At 36.2% G+C, this 17,557-nt stretch overlaps 2 protein-coding genes across 2 annotated transcripts; one reads left to right on the plus strand and one right to left on the minus strand.

Annotated features, from left to right (window-relative positions):
* The first annotated feature begins 2,297 nt into the window (after window positions 1-2,297).
* On the plus strand, window positions 2,298-8,902 carry LOC113739753 (dehydrogenase/reductase SDR family member FEY). The gene is made up of 7 exons (XM_027267071.2): window positions 2,298-2,986; window positions 3,078-3,195; window positions 4,475-4,611; window positions 5,037-5,138; window positions 5,309-5,401; window positions 7,428-7,500; window positions 8,267-8,902. Exons 1-7 carry the CDS (start codon window positions 2,549-2,551, stop codon window positions 8,527-8,529), a joined length of 1,224 nt encoding a protein of 407 aa, XP_027122872.2. The 5' UTR covers window positions 2,298-2,548; the 3' UTR covers window positions 8,530-8,902.
* Window positions 8,903-10,534: 1,632 nt separating this feature from the next.
* On the minus strand, window positions 10,535-13,486 carry LOC113739752 (disease resistance protein RPP13-like). Its single transcript, XM_027267069.2, has one exon. It carries the CDS (start codon window positions 13,333-13,335, stop codon window positions 10,708-10,710), a length of 2,628 nt encoding a protein of 875 aa, XP_027122870.1. The 5' UTR covers window positions 13,336-13,486; the 3' UTR covers window positions 10,535-10,707.
* Between the last annotated feature and the right edge of the window lie 4,071 nt (window positions 13,487-17,557).

A 17,557-nucleotide genomic window follows, 5' to 3' on the forward strand; every position in this document is an offset into this window, starting at 1 on the left:
GGAGGAAAAGCCAAATCTGCAACAGCTAGCTTAAACATTCATCAGAAAGATGGTTCTAGAGACAAAAATGGTGTTGAAAAAGAAGATGATGAATCTTTCGAGGCAATTTTTTCTAAATTGACAGAAGCCAAGGAGATTAAAAAGTCACATTCAGTTGACTCTTCACCACCACTCATTACAACCCAAAAGACTGCAATAACAAGTACAACAAAGACTGGACAGCAAACAATAAAGGGGTTGCAAAATCAGTTTGAACAGACACAAGAACAGCTCGAAAGTGAAGACTTCGATGTGGAGGGGGAGGATGATACAATGGAGGCAACATGGAGAGCCATCAAGGAAGGAGGAACGAAGGCACAAAAGAAGCAACTCAACAAGAGCGAGACCTGGCCACAACCTCAAACAGTGGTTGCAGCACAAGAAAACTGCAATATTGATTTAGAGGAGGACATGGCAATATCAGCTGCTGCATGGAAAGACCTGAGGAAGTCCATGACCTTCAACGACACTGTTTCCATGAGATTTAGAGGAGGTTTAATTAGAAAGGACCCTTCAGTGAACCTCGAAGAATTCAATCAAAGAGTTGAGGACTTCATCAACGAGTTCAACAATGAAATGAGGCTACAAAGGCAGGAGTCTGAACAACGTTATCTAGATATGATTAGTCGCGGATTCTAAGTTTTGTTCGTTGACTTTTCTTGTATAGTAGTTTTAGTCTTTTAGATAGAACCCTGATACCTATCACCGGTGTTTCATCACCACTCTCAACATCCGGTGATATGTATCAATAATTTGCCTTATTGATGTCCGCAGTTGTTTTAACCTGCCTACACTTTTGAGGTGAAATAGTTTGCTCCTTGGTTCTATGTTTGTATAATACTATGCTTTGTTGTGTAAATTTCAACTAGCAAGTTCTTCCAATGTTGAAATCTTTCTTCTGTGTACTTCAAGATGCCATGGATATTTTATGTTACATGGAAGTTGGAACTTCTTCGGTTCTTCCAACTCATGGCATAGCAGCTTATTTGGACTAATAGCACCGTGGCCATATTCAATTTCCTAGGAATTTGTACGGAAACGAGGCATCAGTCGTACTGACAAAACTATGCTATTTTGTTTTCATTTTAGTTTTGGATAAAGGTACATATTATTTTACTTCTGTAAAAAGTTTAGAGTGAGATTGGCTAACCCCAAGAAGTATTCTTTTGTTTTTCATTACTAAGGGAGGGTTGTGGATAGCTAAAAGCCAATAGTGGGATTTAAAGCAGTAAGAGCAAAGCCTAAAACAAAAGATTCATGACAATTATTGATTTTGGTCAGGCGCTTAAAATTGCTTTAGCACAAAATTGTGAGATTATGGCCTGCAGTTAGATTATTGCCAGATTAGATTAATACAGCTATATTCATAGGCCTAATGTAGTATAAATTCTGCCCTTGGGATTTCTTTGATCACAGTTAGCTCCAAATGGTTTGTGAAACTAAACATGCCACCCCCGAGAGTTGTGTGTGATCACACATACTTCTTTCAACAGCTCTTTCTGGTGTGGAATTTGACAATCTCTAGGTCTCTACATTGATGTTTTTAAATGTTTTAGCTTATCCAATGCTTGTAAAGAAATTCTTGATTTGATGGCTTCGGCTTCTATCCAAATAGGCCTATCAATAGGTCAGGTTTTAATTCAGACTTGACTCGAATTCACTTAATATTTTCGAGCACAAATATAATTATAATTTTTGTTTATCCGACCCGACTCGAACCCGTTTATGTTAATCTAAAAATGGGTCGAATATGAAATATTGAGTTCTTACCTGGGTTCGACTTGGACCCGTTTGAATATATAAGTAATTATTTTGATGACATATTTGAGTATTTAATATTTGTTTGGATATTTTAAAAATTGTAATTTGTAGGCATTAGAATAATTATCTAAAGTCATTTGTGATTTTTAATTAAAATTTATGGTGTGCAATTAATGTTTATTTAGAAAGATATTTTCTTCATTTCTTTGTCCAAATTTTTGACCGGCTCGTACGCAGATCCAGAAGAGCAAGTTCAAGGCCCGTAAAGTATTCGGGTCGAATTTATAGCTAAGCAGCCCATTGACAGCCTTACATCCAAGTTAAACACATACTTATTTTCATTAAAATGATTCAATATAAGTAAAACCTCATTTGCTACCGCTTTATAGACTTCTATCCATACATGCTTACACCTTTACCTTGTACTAGTCTGCCACGATAGGTCGCCCAACTTCTACAAGCTCTTTAATTAATTATGCTAATAAGAGCATGAATGTAGAAAATAACTAGAGAATGAAGATTGCAAGGAGTATGTAATAAATTGGACTTATAGAATACAAATTGAAAATTTACAGAACTTGAAGGGGCACGGATTGAGGAATTGAGGCTCGAGGGGCACTGAGGAATTAAATTAAGTTCAAGGGCATCTTTTTTGTTTTCCCCCAATTTCGGTTGCTTTGTTTGACAACTGTAAGTAACTGAACTCAGTCACTCAACACTCGAATCTTCTCCTTCGTCTCTCCGGACAATGGCGTCGGCGTCGGCGTCGGCGGCTGTGACCTTGACGGCGAGAGGCAAAGCTATTAACGGAGCAGACGACAACGAGAAGCTGAATAAAGATGAGAAGAAGCAGGACAACATGAATCAGAAAGAGAATGTGAAGAAGAAGAAAGAGGCGTTAGGATGGATGGAATGGTTGAGAGGATGGTTGTATATAGTCTACGAGATGCTGTTTCAGAGGATTATGGCCAGTCACTTAGCTAATCCGATGCCTCTTGCTCCAATTAACGATCTCACCTTCATCGTCACTGGCTCCACCAGCGGCATTGGCCGTGAAATCGCGCGCCAATTGGCCGAAGCCGGCGGTCATGTAGTAATGGCCGTCAGAAATACAAACGCTGCTCATGACCTAATTCGCAAATGGCAAGAGGATTGGACCGGCCGCGGCCTACCGTTGAATATTGAGGTGGCAAATATTCCGTTCTTCAGTTGATATTAGGTTTTGATTTTTGAAACATTTGTTATTTCTACTATTATTATTGTTATGTGGGTGAAAGGTGATGGAGCTGGATCTTCTGTCGTTGGAATCTGTAGTAAGATTTGCGGAAGCATATAATGCACGATTGGGGCCTTTACACGCGCTAATCAATAATGCTGGCATATTTTCCATTGGAGGTTAGTATCAAAAGGTTCCGCTTTGTATTTTTAAGATTTCAATAGGTAGAGAAATGTGTGTAGGAATGTTATTTTGGCATGTATAATTTGGTTAATTTGAATTTTATTGGACTTGTGTCTTGATACATGGAGCAGTCTTCTTTGTCTGCATTATTATCTGGATTGCAAAACTTGTCATTTGCTTCTGTAAAGTGATTAAATAGTTTCACTTTTGGGGATTTCTGAGTGACGTTAACTGAATGCAAAATGCATAGAGGAGCCTCAATTGATTAGTCAGTAATAGGTGTTGGTGGAGGGGTTGAACTCATGTTTTTCAGCGTATAGAATTTGCTGCTGATTTCCCTTATATATGGAGTAAACAAATATTTTATGTCTAGTCTCAATATTTCTTACTTTTGAGTATGTCCTTGGCTCAAATATCCATTGCTAGTGGTGGTGTTAGCCAAAAGTGTCTAGTCAGCTTTCACGGATAAAAGCAGCCATGCTAAGGATATCCATGTCCAGTGATCATTTAACTGGCTAGCCTACCATTGAGGAAGCATCTTGTTTCAATAGCAGAAGCATGTCTTTCTATCAAACTGGATTTTGCTTTCATAATTATTGCTTATGAATCCATGAACCTGTACAGATTGGTTTACCCTATATGAATCTAATTAATTGAGCGTGATAAGAGATGTTGCGTAAACACAAAATAATGTCAAGGAGGAATTTCAATTTGTTGTACTTATCTCTGTTGATGAGTTGCACTCCATAGACAAAGTTGTTAGTTTTGCTAAGTGATGTTCTGTCTTTTTCTCCCAAAATTTTGAGTATCCTTTCTTCTCATCATTTTGGCCATATAGGAAGTTATGTACTCTTGTTATGCTTTCCTTTTATTAAACTTGAAAAAGCACTTTGATTTCTCTCCAAATATTTTGTATTTGAAATTTTCTTGGGGATTGTCACTTCCATATGCTTTAAATTCTGAAAAGCTTCTCTATGTTAGCTTCAAGGATTGTGTCAATGTTAGTTGAGTTGATCAAGTCTGATTTAAGTTCACCAAATTGAGTCAATTAAAACTAAGTTGATCAACTCAGAGACGATTTGTGTAGTTGGATATACATCTTTTCGGATAATAATTTTCCAAAGTTATCATAATCTGTATTCTCAATTCTTTTTTACGAATTAGTTTGCCTAGTGCAAAGTTGTTTACTTTTCAGTAAAGTTTTTCACATAAAGAATATAACTCATGTACTTCTGATGAATCTGATGATGCCTTGTTTTTCCTTGTGAGTATCAGAGCCACAGAAATTTTCAAAAGATGGGTATGAGCAGCACATGCAAGTGAATCACCTAGCTCCTGCATTATTGTCTATCTTGCTTTTGCCATCCCTACTTAGAGGCTCTTCAAGCCGAATTGTCAATGTGAATTCTGTTGTAAGTTCATGGTCCTAATTTTTATCTCTGTATACATCTTAGATGTGCTTTCTAAAATCTTAGTATTTTGCCAATCTAAATCTCTCCACGTATCTTAAGGATCCAGGGAACGGGAAAGAAGCAGTCTATATTCATATGTTTAGTTATATTAGTTTCTCAATGTGTGTACATTATAGATGATCTGGTGGTAATGAGATTGCCATCTAATGTGATCTTATTATTATGTCAAAGAGATTATTGATTAATCACAAAAAAAGTTAAGCATGATAGTTGTATGCTTTATTTTACTCTTAACAATATCTCCAAGAAACTGAAGATTTATGCAGATTGTTCCCATATATTTTAGCACTTGTTATTTACTCTTGTTTGATCCCCTTCTAATGTAGGAACAATTTCCCCTGTTTTGTCTCCGTTTTGTTTTGTAGATGCATTATGTCGGATTTGTTGATACCGAGGATATGAATGTTACATCTGGAAAAAGGAAGTACACTAGTTTAGTTGGATATTGTGGCAGCAAATTGGCAGAGGTGATTTCATTGTCTTACTTCTGTTTAGGATTTTTGGTGGATTGACATTCTACATGTATTTGGTTTTTCCTTAGGTTATATTAATTCATTGGCCAAAAATCATGCTTTGGCCTCTTGCTTTTCTATCAGGCTTTTCAAATTTCTAATTAACTTTGGGACACAAACTTCAGGTGATGTTCAGTAGTGTGCTACATAAGCGGCTGCCTGCTGAAGCTGGGATAAGCGTAATATGTGTATCACCTGGAATAGTTCAAACCAATGTGGTAAATATTCTAACCTTTTTGCTCTTAGTCCTTTGCGTGTGAAGAGAATTTTGATATACATAACATAAACTGAAGTGATATTGCTTTAATTTCACTCTGATTTACTCTTCAGACCTATGAAATCTACCTCAGAGTCCCCTAAGCACTGTAAATTTAAATGTTTAGTTCTTGTAAATAACAACTAGAAAAATGTTGGCTTGTTCATTTTCCAAGCTTGGGGTTTATAAGTAAAGCATCTTGGGTTCAGGCTCGATATTACCTGTCTAAACATTAAATGTAAACTTAAAGCAGAGGCCAGAAGCATTATTAGTTGTCAGACTGTTAAGTACATTATAGCAACTTGCACAAACCATTAGGAGCTAAAAAGTCATTAGGTTGAAGAATATTGATAACTAGAGAGTATGAGGAGAGTTTTTCTAAGGTAGATTATCACAAATGTTGCTTCTTTCACATTATTATGTTGCTTAAAGCACTTGGTAAAGTGATGCTTCTTGTAACTTTTATTTGCTAGTTTGACAAGAATGTTGAAGAATTCATTTCAACTTGAAAGAATGTACTCTACCTTCTTCCCTCCTTAACCATTGATCAAAATTTTTGGCCTTTGAAAGAAAGATGACACTTCAAGCTGCCTCTCTTTCTTCATTGTTTGATTTTTTTTTTCAGTTTTATTAAAAAAGTAGCATATGTGAGTTTGACAAGAACATGAATGAGCTCATGGTAACATGTGACTTGTGATGGCATTAGATTTTTTATGGAGTACCATTCTATTGTTTTCATTGGGACAATAGTGCTTTTGTCATTTTTGTGATACACTTCTGCTTGGAACCTTTGAGGCTTATTCTGTGCATTCTTGGAAATCTTGATTAGTTTTGCTAATTTCCTATTCTGTTGTTATTGCTTACTTTCTGTGTTGTTGCAATGGTTTTCTTTTATTGGTATAAACTTGAAGTTTTTAATGCTTGCACTGTTAAATTCATCATAGTACAGATTAGAAGCACTAAAAGTTTTTTAGCTTCCGTGTTCATATGCACTTAGTTTTGCTATAGCATGTGCTGCTTTTGTAATACGTGCTTCAGCTCTGGGGAACCTTTGCTGTTTGATGACTTGTGATCCATGCAATATCCCTAAGTCAAAAGTTTAGCATGTTGATCATGAAACTTTCATTTGAGATGGTTTTAAATGATTAGAACATATGGTTTGATATGTAGCAATGGGATAGTGTAAAGCAATTGAGGATGTCAAAGAGACAAACTACTGATATACTTGCATTAGAAAGTAGAAATTCTATAAATTAAGCTTGATATTATGGAAGAGACAGAAGATATTCAGAACCTTAGATGAGTAGTTTGCAAAGGATTACGAGAGATTATGGTTTGGTTTGTTTGTGAGGAGATTATGATGGAAACTCGAGAAATTGCGGGATTAATCTATGTAATTTTGGAGTGAGAGAGAGAATGGGCTTAGGCAAGGTGATGTTACAGATATTGCAAATCTCTTAATATATCTTCCCCTTTCTGAACGGGCTACTCTGTCTAGGGTCTAGACTAGCTTAAAAGCACAGATGGATAAAAATATTACTTTTATCAAATGATATTGATTATTAAGTTTGCTTTGTGCAAGCAAATTTTCATAGCAGGGATAAGGGCTGTTTTTGGTAGCTTCTGTAAAGTGTAATTTCTAGATTTTACAGAACCTGATTGAGAAAAGCCTTTATGCTGGTTTGACTTAAATTTAACTTTTTACTTTTGGCATTTGAAATAACTGAACATGATCTGCCAAGTGAAGATTAAAGAAATGTCTGGTGTCGAAATGCTCCAAAATAAAGCACCAAACAACCAAGATCATGTTGTTCTGTATTCAAGTTGTCTATATTCTATGAGAAAGGTAAAATGTTAAGCCTGAGTCTTAAGGTATATCATGATCTTTGTTCCTTTGACTTAATTTCTCTGGCATTTTGAGGAATTAATTTTTAGTAATACAAAATATGGGAGATTGACATTCTTGTTTTGGGACTCCTTCAATGCAGGCCAGGGACCTCCCGAGGATTGTCCAGGCTGCTTATCGCCTGATTCCTTATTTTATATTCAGTGCTGAAGAAGGTTAGTTTACTTTCTGTTTCAATTAATTTGGATTAAAAAAATTATGAATAAGGAAAATGGAAATCTAAATTTGATTGGACTGATATCAATATATGTTTCATTGTAGATCAAATGTGAATTTGTGAAAGTAGTTTTGTACCAGTATGGGGGTGTATAGTGTTAGAAAGAAACTAGATTAGGTGAGTGGTTTTGACGTTGTGGACTTCTAGTAATGAAGTGCTTGAGCAAGCGGCAGAAGAAACAATGGTCTTTGCAAAAATCTTATACAGAGCACTAGTAGTTTGGTTGGACTGGATGACTTTATTGAAGTCTGGAACATAATGGGAAAAGCCATTGGACTTGGAGTTGATAATTACTGGTACATGCTTATGCGGATACACCTAATATTGTTTGCATCCCATTATACTTGTCATGGTTAATTGTATTTGTCCATCCCATATTATCAGTTACGATTTAGAATGTGAATAAATAGAAGGCATGAAAGTTAGGGTAGTAAAGCTATTCATGCACTGAATCTATAGTTAGGAATATGTCTATTTGCATTATCTGGTTAAAAGAAGCAAATGGTTCAACTATGTAATCAGTGTACTGGTGCAGTTTTCTGGACTTAATTGGTATACTTGATGTTATTCTTTTTATTGTTGTTTTATTGAATGTGATCAATATTCTGACTTTCAGTTTATGTATTCATGTATCTAATTTGGTTTTGACATTATATTTCTCTGCATCTGTTGCAGTTTCACCTTTTTATTTCATGCTACTGCAGGTTCTAGAAGTGCCCTGTTTGCAGCTACAGATCCCCAAGTTCCCGAGTACTGTGAGATGTTAAAAGCAGATGAGTGGCCAGTCTCTGCTTTTATTTCTCAAGATTGTCGTCCAACAAATCCTTCCGAAGAATCACATAATGTTGAAACTGCTTACAGAGTCTGGGAGAAGACATTGGAACTCATTGGCCTTCCATTGGATGCCATAGAGAGACTTCTAGAAGGGGAAGAAGTTGAATGCAGATACAGGGCTTCAAAGGAGTAGGTTTTTCTTGCAATGGTCAATTTCATTTCAGGCTGGTCAAGTTGCAAGATTCCAGACTGCATTAGGATGTTTGGCATCTTCTGAACTGGTATTCCACTGTACTTGCTTTTCCACCTGACCTGTTACAGAATGAAATAAAAAATGATAACAGCAAATGGATGTCCATATGTTTCTGGATGTAGCTGTGTCATTAATGCCCTTAACCAGAATCTTAAAGCAGCTTAAGTTATAGACAGCAGTGAAGAACACGCAACACTAAAGTTATAATTAGGTCTGACCCAAGAAAGTTTTCGGTTTTGTTTTCAGATTGTTTACAGAATTGTACTTTATGCGTATTACTTGTATCTTGAGAAATCCTCAGTTTCCACTGCTAGATTGGAAATCATGTCATTGTTACTTTGCGGGTAAGTTATTCAGCAACATGGTTAGATGCAAAAAGGTAAATCACAGATCGTGGATCTTAATTGTTTCACATTTTTTTTTTCCTCATCTAGAAATACTTGACTCATAGGGCGTAAGTGAACTTGGGATAGTATTTTGGAGAGTTGAGAAAGTTTACATGGTTGCTTCAGAAGGTTGAGGTAACATTGAGAGTAGTTACTCTAATCTTAGGCTGTTCTATTCTTTTATTGAGCAATGCTTATTGATTCAGAGAAAAAAGAAAATCAGTAAATAGTAGGAAAAATGAGGTCCAGGAGTATGACTTGATCACAGCTTGACTTGAACTCTTGTTATCAACTCGTAAACAGCATTGAAATATTTTTTTGGCTTGTCTGCAGTGTAGACATTTTAAACATTCTTGGAGGCTTAGGAAAAGAAGATTTTTTTTGAGCTTTGTGCACCATCTTAGCTTGTGAGTGGGAGTCTAGGTTTTACTTCAGTTGAATTAGTTGATTAAATCTAAGTGACTTGGTTTTCGAAGACTATTTTTAAATGTTGAGAGACATGATATGAAGGAGACTAACAGAAATGATGTTTAAGTATTTCATGGTTTAATAGGACTAACTTGACAGGAAGAGAACTCCAATGGGCTGTACTAGTACGCTGTACATGTACTTGTTGAACAGATAGACTGACCTGAGCCGCATGGTCAGTTTGAAACTTTTGAATCATACAAATGACGAAAGAGCGATGTTATGTGGGGGCATTAAAACGCTTAGTACTCTAATAAGAATACCTATTTGATTTGCGGAGATACAGTTCAGTACTAATCTGAAGATTGCAAAGTTACACATGTATGTATGAGCTCAAGATAACCGTCTCAAAGATTTTCTAGTACTTTTGTCAATAAGGTCTTGCCGGTGATGTCAATCCAGGGTGACTTGATTTCCATCGAGGTTGAAATTTGAGGAGTAAGAGCTTATTCCAGTGTTTAAGTTTTCAAACTTGTAAATAAATGCTTGTAGCAGTTTAACTATATACTCTTAGTAGTTGTCCCACATGTGGGTTGCTTGTCCTGCTCGATACAGATTATTGCACTGATGTCCTTTGCTTCCCAACCCAAAAAACAAAAGAAATACTTTCAAGTACTTTTGCACTAATTTAATGGCGGACAAAAAGAGAGAAGAAACTGAAATTTGTCCCCATATATATGTAGTCATTGGAGTGTATTTGTCAAGCAAAAGTTTTTGAAGGACGAACTTAAATTCGTCAACTTTGTGACCTGAAGTGTATAATTTGTCATTATATCAGATTCCCCTGGCTTTAAAAATTTTCTCTGGAATTCAAAATTCTTCGGTGGGATGCGCAAGAACAGTTGTCATTTAAAATCCTATTACATTATGTATTGATCCTAGTCTGCAACGTATTTTCTTGAGGTCTTGACTCAGCAGCAGGATGAAATGTTAAAGGTTCACCCTTACAACTCCTAATTCTTCAAGAATCTTGTAATTTTCATTTCGTAATAAAAGGATAAGACAAATTGCTAAATATAAGAACTCAAATTGCAGATGCTTTTTGATAAGCTGTAACCCAAAAAAAAAAAAAAAAAAAAAAACCCGAGAAATTGCAGTGGAAGCAATACTGTACCACAATCAAATTAGATTCACCAGCGCTCAAGAATACAGAAAGTCTCCCTGTTATGATAAAAGGAAGATAGATTAGGTTCACTTTCCAGTCCCGTGTCTATCCAAAGAAAGAATGCAAATGGTGTGAATGTGGAGACCGAAACAGCCGCCATCATGCCCACATCCGCTCATATGGCAGAAGCCTGGTCTCCGTTTCTTTCAGCTTAAAGACATGATTAATTCTTTGAGGGCATCTCAGCCGAGGACACCTGAATATGCCCACACCTTTGAGCCTAGGCATTGCTTCGTCTTCCAAGTGCCAGTCCATCAAACTATACAAGTTACGAAAACGTAGAAGCTCAAGCTCTGGAAACCCTTTAGCAGTGCAGCAGAATGAATGTCCATAGTAGGCTCCAATTAGCTCAAGGCTTTGTAGGTTCGGAAAAGTCTCCAACACTGGCATAGGATCTCGTCCAACATTTGAATGCTGTAGCGTTAAGATCCTGATCGACCGCGGCAACTTCTCTAGTTGCCCCTGGTTTTGTATCGGTCCGCTTAACCACAATCTGATCAGATGCTGGCAAGAAGAAAGAGGTTCTAGCGGAGGAAAAGCCCCTGAAACTGAGCATGTGAGGGTGAGAGTAGCCAGGCTCCTCAACTTCCCTATTGAATCCAAACTACCTTGACCATCAATATTTTGAACCACTAATTCTCGAAGATTGACCAAGTTGGTTGTCTCCAATTTTAGCCAATCCTGATACTTGACGTATTTAAGAGTCTCCAGATTTGTTAAGGAGCTAACATTCACTGGCCCCCGGCAAAGAGCAACCAAATGTCTAAGATTTGTCAATTCACTTATCTCAGGAGGAAATGCAAGGTCAGTCATAGTTGCACAAAGGGTTTCTAGGCTTCTTAATTTTCCCAGGGAGCTCGGGAGAGAACGAAAGTTGGTATCTACTATCCCTAAGAACTTCAGGTGAATCAAAGAGCCTATGTCATATGGTAGTTGCCCGACAGCAGTGGCAAAGTTAAAATGACAGTTTTCTAGATATAGGACATGCAGATTTGTGAAACTAACACACAGAGAGCGAAAGTGCTTTACTTTGGGTTCCTCACCATCCGGATTGAAGATCACAAGTGACTGCATTTTCGAACTTGGACTGACAAGTGAGAAGTAATTTCTAATTTGTGTGTGGACAACTTGGCGTCGGCCTGAAGAATTAGCAGTAGAGTATTTGCGTGGGTCATAAATGTCAAAGAAGTTTACCTCGATTGCCTTTTGAACAGCAAGATCCCTAAGAAGATCATGAATCCTGCAATAGGCAATTCTATCCCACATTTTGTCAGCTATCTGAATCATGCTCCTGTTAACTAGCTCGTTCAAGTAATGGTCAGCCACTTCCTCCATTTTTGGTTCCCTTGGTGTTATGAATCCCTCTGCCATCCAAAGCCATTTAAGCTTTTCTACGTCAATCAAAGAATCTTCAAGGAAACTGCCCAAGTAGAGGAAACAGTGCTTCAATTGTCCCGATAAATCATCGTAGCTCAAAGAAAGCAGGAAAGAGATTTCAAGGGAGTCATTCTTCAGATGTCGCCAAATATGTTCTTTCACCTCGTGCCACTCTTGCAGCCATTTCTTATGGCAAAGCAGCCCACCAAGTACTACTATTGCAAGCGGTAGACCACCACACTTGTGAACCATTTGCCCACCCAAATCCAGCATTCCTGCAGAGCACCAATTGTTGTAGCCGTCTCCATGAGATATCTTCTTACAAAAGAGGTCCCAACTTTCATCTGGTGTCAAGAACCGAAGCTCATGAACGAAACTCCTGTCATCTACTCTCGTTGCAACATCTTTCTTGCGCGTAGTGATGATGACTCTGCTGCCATTTTTATCATCAGGGAAAGCTCTTTTTAAGCTTTCCCAAGCTTCTTTGTGCCAAACATCATCTACCACCGCAAGGTATTTGTGGTCTTTTAAGATTTCACGGAGGTAGCGCTCCAAATCTTCCTCGTCCATCTGCTCTATCATCTTCAGTTCATCTCCGAAGCACCTCTTTCTGAACGACTTAATCAGAGTTCGAAGAAGATCCGAGGTGCTATACTCTTGAGAGACACAAACCCAAGCACGGTATGGAAAATTTTCCATGACCTTAGAAGAGTTGTAAAGCTCTCTAGCGACGGTTGTCTTGCCAAGGCCACCCATGCCATAAATAGAAATGACACTACGTCTGTGCTCCATTTTGAAAAGTTCAGCCAACAACGTCTGAGTGACATCTTCAAAGCCCACAAAGAGTCGATCTTGATCTACAAAGGAAGTTGCTCTCCTTAGTGTTTTGATGATTGATCTACTGTTTGGACCACGGTTAGCCCCTTCACCTGCTGAATTACTAAGATTTCTGATGCCATATGTTTCACGCTTGCGAGAAATGTCGAGCACCCTTTGCTTGAGAGACTTGAGCTGTTGGCTGGTATTGTAGAGATTGCCCTCTCTGCTGCACAAGCAGGCATAAGTTTGCAGGCTGTTGAAGAATCCAGATTTTGGAGCTCCTACCTTCAAATTGCAATCGTTTAAGATGGCCACTGCGTTATGAGCAATATCTGTGATTTCAGAAATCCACTGTTGCATCCTGTGATCATCACTCTGCTTTTCTTCAGCATCTTGGATGAAAGATTGCATATAGCCCAATTCATTTCTTAGCCACTCGACTCTCGTCCTCAAATTTTTTCGATCAACTATTTCTTGGGTAAGAAAGTCTCCAAGTTTCTTCACTGCAAAAGATACAATAGCATCAGTCATTGTTGCCAAAACTTTCTGCGTTAATCTCGTTTGTCCGAGGTTCAAAACTGGGAAGAGAATATTATCACACTGAAGTTCTACCCTAGACTTGTATAGATAAAGAAATCAAGAATTTGCAGGTAAAGCCTAAGTTGTTTCTTCTGTCGCAGTCATTTCACCTTCAGTCCCTTTTTTTTTCATTCTGCCTTTGTTTTCTACTGCCATTTTCCTTTTGCAGAGGGAGAGCGGATCCTTCCCGCAACGGATCTTCTGTCCCACATCATGTGTTACTCTCTGCAAAAGTACTAAAACAAAAAAGAACTAAAACATGATATTTATGTAGGAGAAATAGCAATATAATAAAAAGTAAGATAGAGGGTGGCACAGGACGTCGGACAGAAGATCCGTTGCGGGAAGCGGAACGGATCTTCTGTCCCACATCATGTGTTACTCTCTGTCTCACTTTTTATTATATTACTATTTCTCCTACATAAATATCATATTTTAGTTCTTTTTTGTTTCCTTAAAATTCAATGATTATTAATTAAGTAAAAAATAAATACAGCAGTTTCAAAAAAATAATATATAATAGAAAATTAAAAAATACAACAGAAAATTCATAAAAAATCTCATTTTTTTATATATTTTGATTTTTTGAGTATGTTAAATTTTGTGTATAACTCAATTAATAGTTATTGGATCTTAAGAAAACAAAAAAGAACTAAAACATGATATTTATGTAGGAGAAATAGCAATATAATAAAAAGTAAGATAGAGGGTGGCACAGGACGTCGGACAGAAGATCTGTTGCGGATCCTTCCTTCAGATTTCCCTATAACTTCCTAAACGCAAGGGTTGACTCTACTTTCCACCTTCAACTTTATTTGTATTTCTATTTGGGTCCCTAAATATCAAAATAGAGCACATTAGTCTCTGAAATATAAAATTTATCCCATTTACGTAAAATCATTGACGGAAGTGGAACAAATCCTATACTAAAGTAGGACAAATTTTTTACTTATCTTAAATGATAGATTTGATATTTTGGGGACTAAAGTAAAAAAGATTTTATACTATAAGGATTGAAGTATAACATATTTTATATTTTAGAGACTTACCCTCTCACTTTAAAATTTAGGAACTAAAGTGAAAATTCGAGTATAATTAAGGGCGCAATAGTGGAACTAAGCCTTTTATTACATTCCTTCCATACTATTACTTCTACTTTCCACTAGCACGACGAAGTTGACTCTTTGACTACAGGCTATTCTTCTTTGTGCTTTCCATTCTATCAACTCCCAGTCCAATGCTATTCTATCTTCTCTCTCAAATTTTCAACTTCCACACTGTTTTATCTACTCATTTGCCACCTTCACGCGTAGACCAATTTTCCTTCCCTGGTTTTGGTTAATAATCTAACTCCATATCATAAGCACACTGGTTTTTTAAAGAAAAAGTAATGTAGATACTGTTTTCTTGATGACCTTTCTAAATGATATCTGATTATGTAGTATAATCTTTTATGCGAGGGCGGCATCTCGAGTCTATTGTGGACACCACATGTTGCTTTTATCTCTTTCAATATGGAGCCATATCCTAATTCTCTGTAGGTAGGCGAGCATAGCTAGTCTGCACACACCAAAGTAGCTGATGCAGCTATTTTGGTTTAATCGCTAAAATTATTGATACCGCAAGAAATTCATCCTTCTTAAATCTCACTCTTTTCTTATTAAAGAAAGAAAAAAAAGCTCAACGTTAAGCACTGAGATGCTCTGGTCTAACGTCGAATGCACGAAGCATGACAACAACTTCACGAAAATTCGACATGAATTTGTTTTTTTTTTTTTATTGAAATTCGAGTTTGCATAAATAATTAGGCACTTATGTCGCTTCTTTTTAGACATTACACTGCCAAAAATAAAGTACTACGGGAAATAACTAAACAAATTGCAATGCAATCAGATATGAATGTTTTGCAATCAGATAAGAACTTTAGTAACCAATGACTTGCAAAAAAAAAAAAAAAAAAAAAAAGTGTATGCACCATTAGCCATAACTATTAGCAAAATTTCTAAATAACGCTGTCAACATTAAAGATTATGAAAAGATCATATTTCCAAAAACGATATAGTGAAAATTAAGATCAAAAGGCGTATAAAGGGTTAATTTCTTGAGGTGATAGTTCTTAGTGTTGATGAATCAAGAGTTCAGCTGAGTCTCTTGTATATAAAGTGTCTTGAGGTGATATATTTCTTGAGGCGAACTGTTGTCTTGAGGTGATATATTTCTTGAGGTGATATATTTCTTGAACCACTCAACTAGGAGCAGATTTCATGGAGCAGATCACAACCAGCCGCTGAAATTGAAATTAATTTCAATAGAGATAACAGTAGCTTTTGGTAGTTGGGCTGAATATTCCATCTCAAACTGCATTCTCTAATGCACTTCCACTGATGTGCCCATATGTTTCTTTTTTTTTTCGTCAACGATAACAATTGTATAACATATTCTATTCTAATCTACAGAGGAGAGGGAGCTTGAGGAGACTTGTGTGTTAGGAGTTAGGAGGTATGCAGACCTGACTAGATCAAGGGGATGCTATGGCATCACTTTTGAATTTTTTTTACTACAAGTAAGATTTGAACCCCCACCTACAGTTTAAGGAGGGAGTTAAATCCCTTCCTTGGTGGCCATTGTACTCATATGTTCACCGGAGCAATAGTTCCTGAAGTTGGCAGAACAGATTGAAAGAATTCGTCAATTACGATGCTTTTACAACACCATTTTTATAATTTTTATTATTTTGAAAAAATCATTCAAAACGTCTCTCGCATTTTGTAAAATTACTATTTTTATCTCTCACTTTTAAAAATATAATTTTACATCCCTTACAAATATACATTGGTTATTTTTTGTTCTTATCAAGGTTTTCGACTAATTTTTGACCAAAATTCATGATGTGTCTTGCACATGATCATTTTTTAGGGGTAAAATTATCAAATCAAATTTCACATAATCCAATCCATAATCCCTCGTATTTCATAATACGAATTTTTTCGTTCCTTATATTTCACAAAATAAATTTTTCATTCCCTCACATTTCACAAAATGAATTTTTTCATAATTTCTCACTTACACTCCCTCTCCCGTACCATCCAACTAACTTGTTCAGGCGATATCAAATACAGATATATTACATGCTATTTGTGCCATTCAAGTGAAATTAAATAAATATATACATGAATTTTCATAAACAAGAAAAAATTATTGGTACGTATGTCACAAAATGAATTTTGTATCACTTATTGATCATGTGTACGAACAATTTTTTTTAAACCCATGTATATATCTATTTGATTTCACCTGAACAGTACGAATATCATATAATATATCTCTATTTGATTTTACATATAACTACCATTAACTTGTTTAGGTGAAATCAAGTAGAGATATATTACATGTTATTTGTACTGTTCATGTGAAATCAAATAGACATATATATGAATTTTCAAAAATAAGAAAAAACTATTCATACACATGATCAATGAGGGATGAAAATTTTTATTTTGTGAAATATAGGGGACAAAAAATTTATTTTGTGAAATGCGAGAAATAAAATTTTTTATTTTGCAAAATGTAAGGGACTATAGATTAGATTATATGAAATATAAATTGACAATTTTATCCATAAAAAATGATCACATGCAAGGCACTTGATAAATTCCAACCAAAAACTAATCGAAACCTAGATAGGAATCAAATTTGATCAATGTGAATTTATAAGGGACCAACTCATCTAATATACCATGTCTATCTGAAATATTGGCATATACGTACTACTCGCCTTTGTCATTCATTTTTTGCAAATCATGATCATATCTAATTCTAAACCAATCAAACCTTCAAATTTTCTTATTGTCAATGCATTTCCACCCCCTTCAATTGGTTTTTGTTAATTGGCTAACTGAGCCATAACACAAAAATCCAAATATAGGGTTGTTGGATTCAGCGAAGAACCCGGTAGGAAGGCACAGGGCTAGCGGCCCACAAAATATTCAAGAACTTCAAGCTTTTAATGAAACTACAGCCCCTCCTCAAAAAAGACATGTTTATTTTTATAGCTGGTTATTTCATATATGTTTCTCCCTTTAATTTCTCGTCATCCAAGTCTCTCTTGTAAGAAATAAAATTTAACTTCAAAATATCAACTAAGGAAGCACCATTTACATAGGAAACATAGATA

Source organism: Coffea arabica, chromosome 4c (genome assembly GCF_036785885.1).
Source record: "Coffea arabica cultivar ET-39 chromosome 4c, Coffea Arabica ET-39 HiFi, whole genome shotgun sequence".
NCBI lineage: Eukaryota > Viridiplantae > Streptophyta > Magnoliopsida > Gentianales > Rubiaceae > Coffea > Coffea arabica.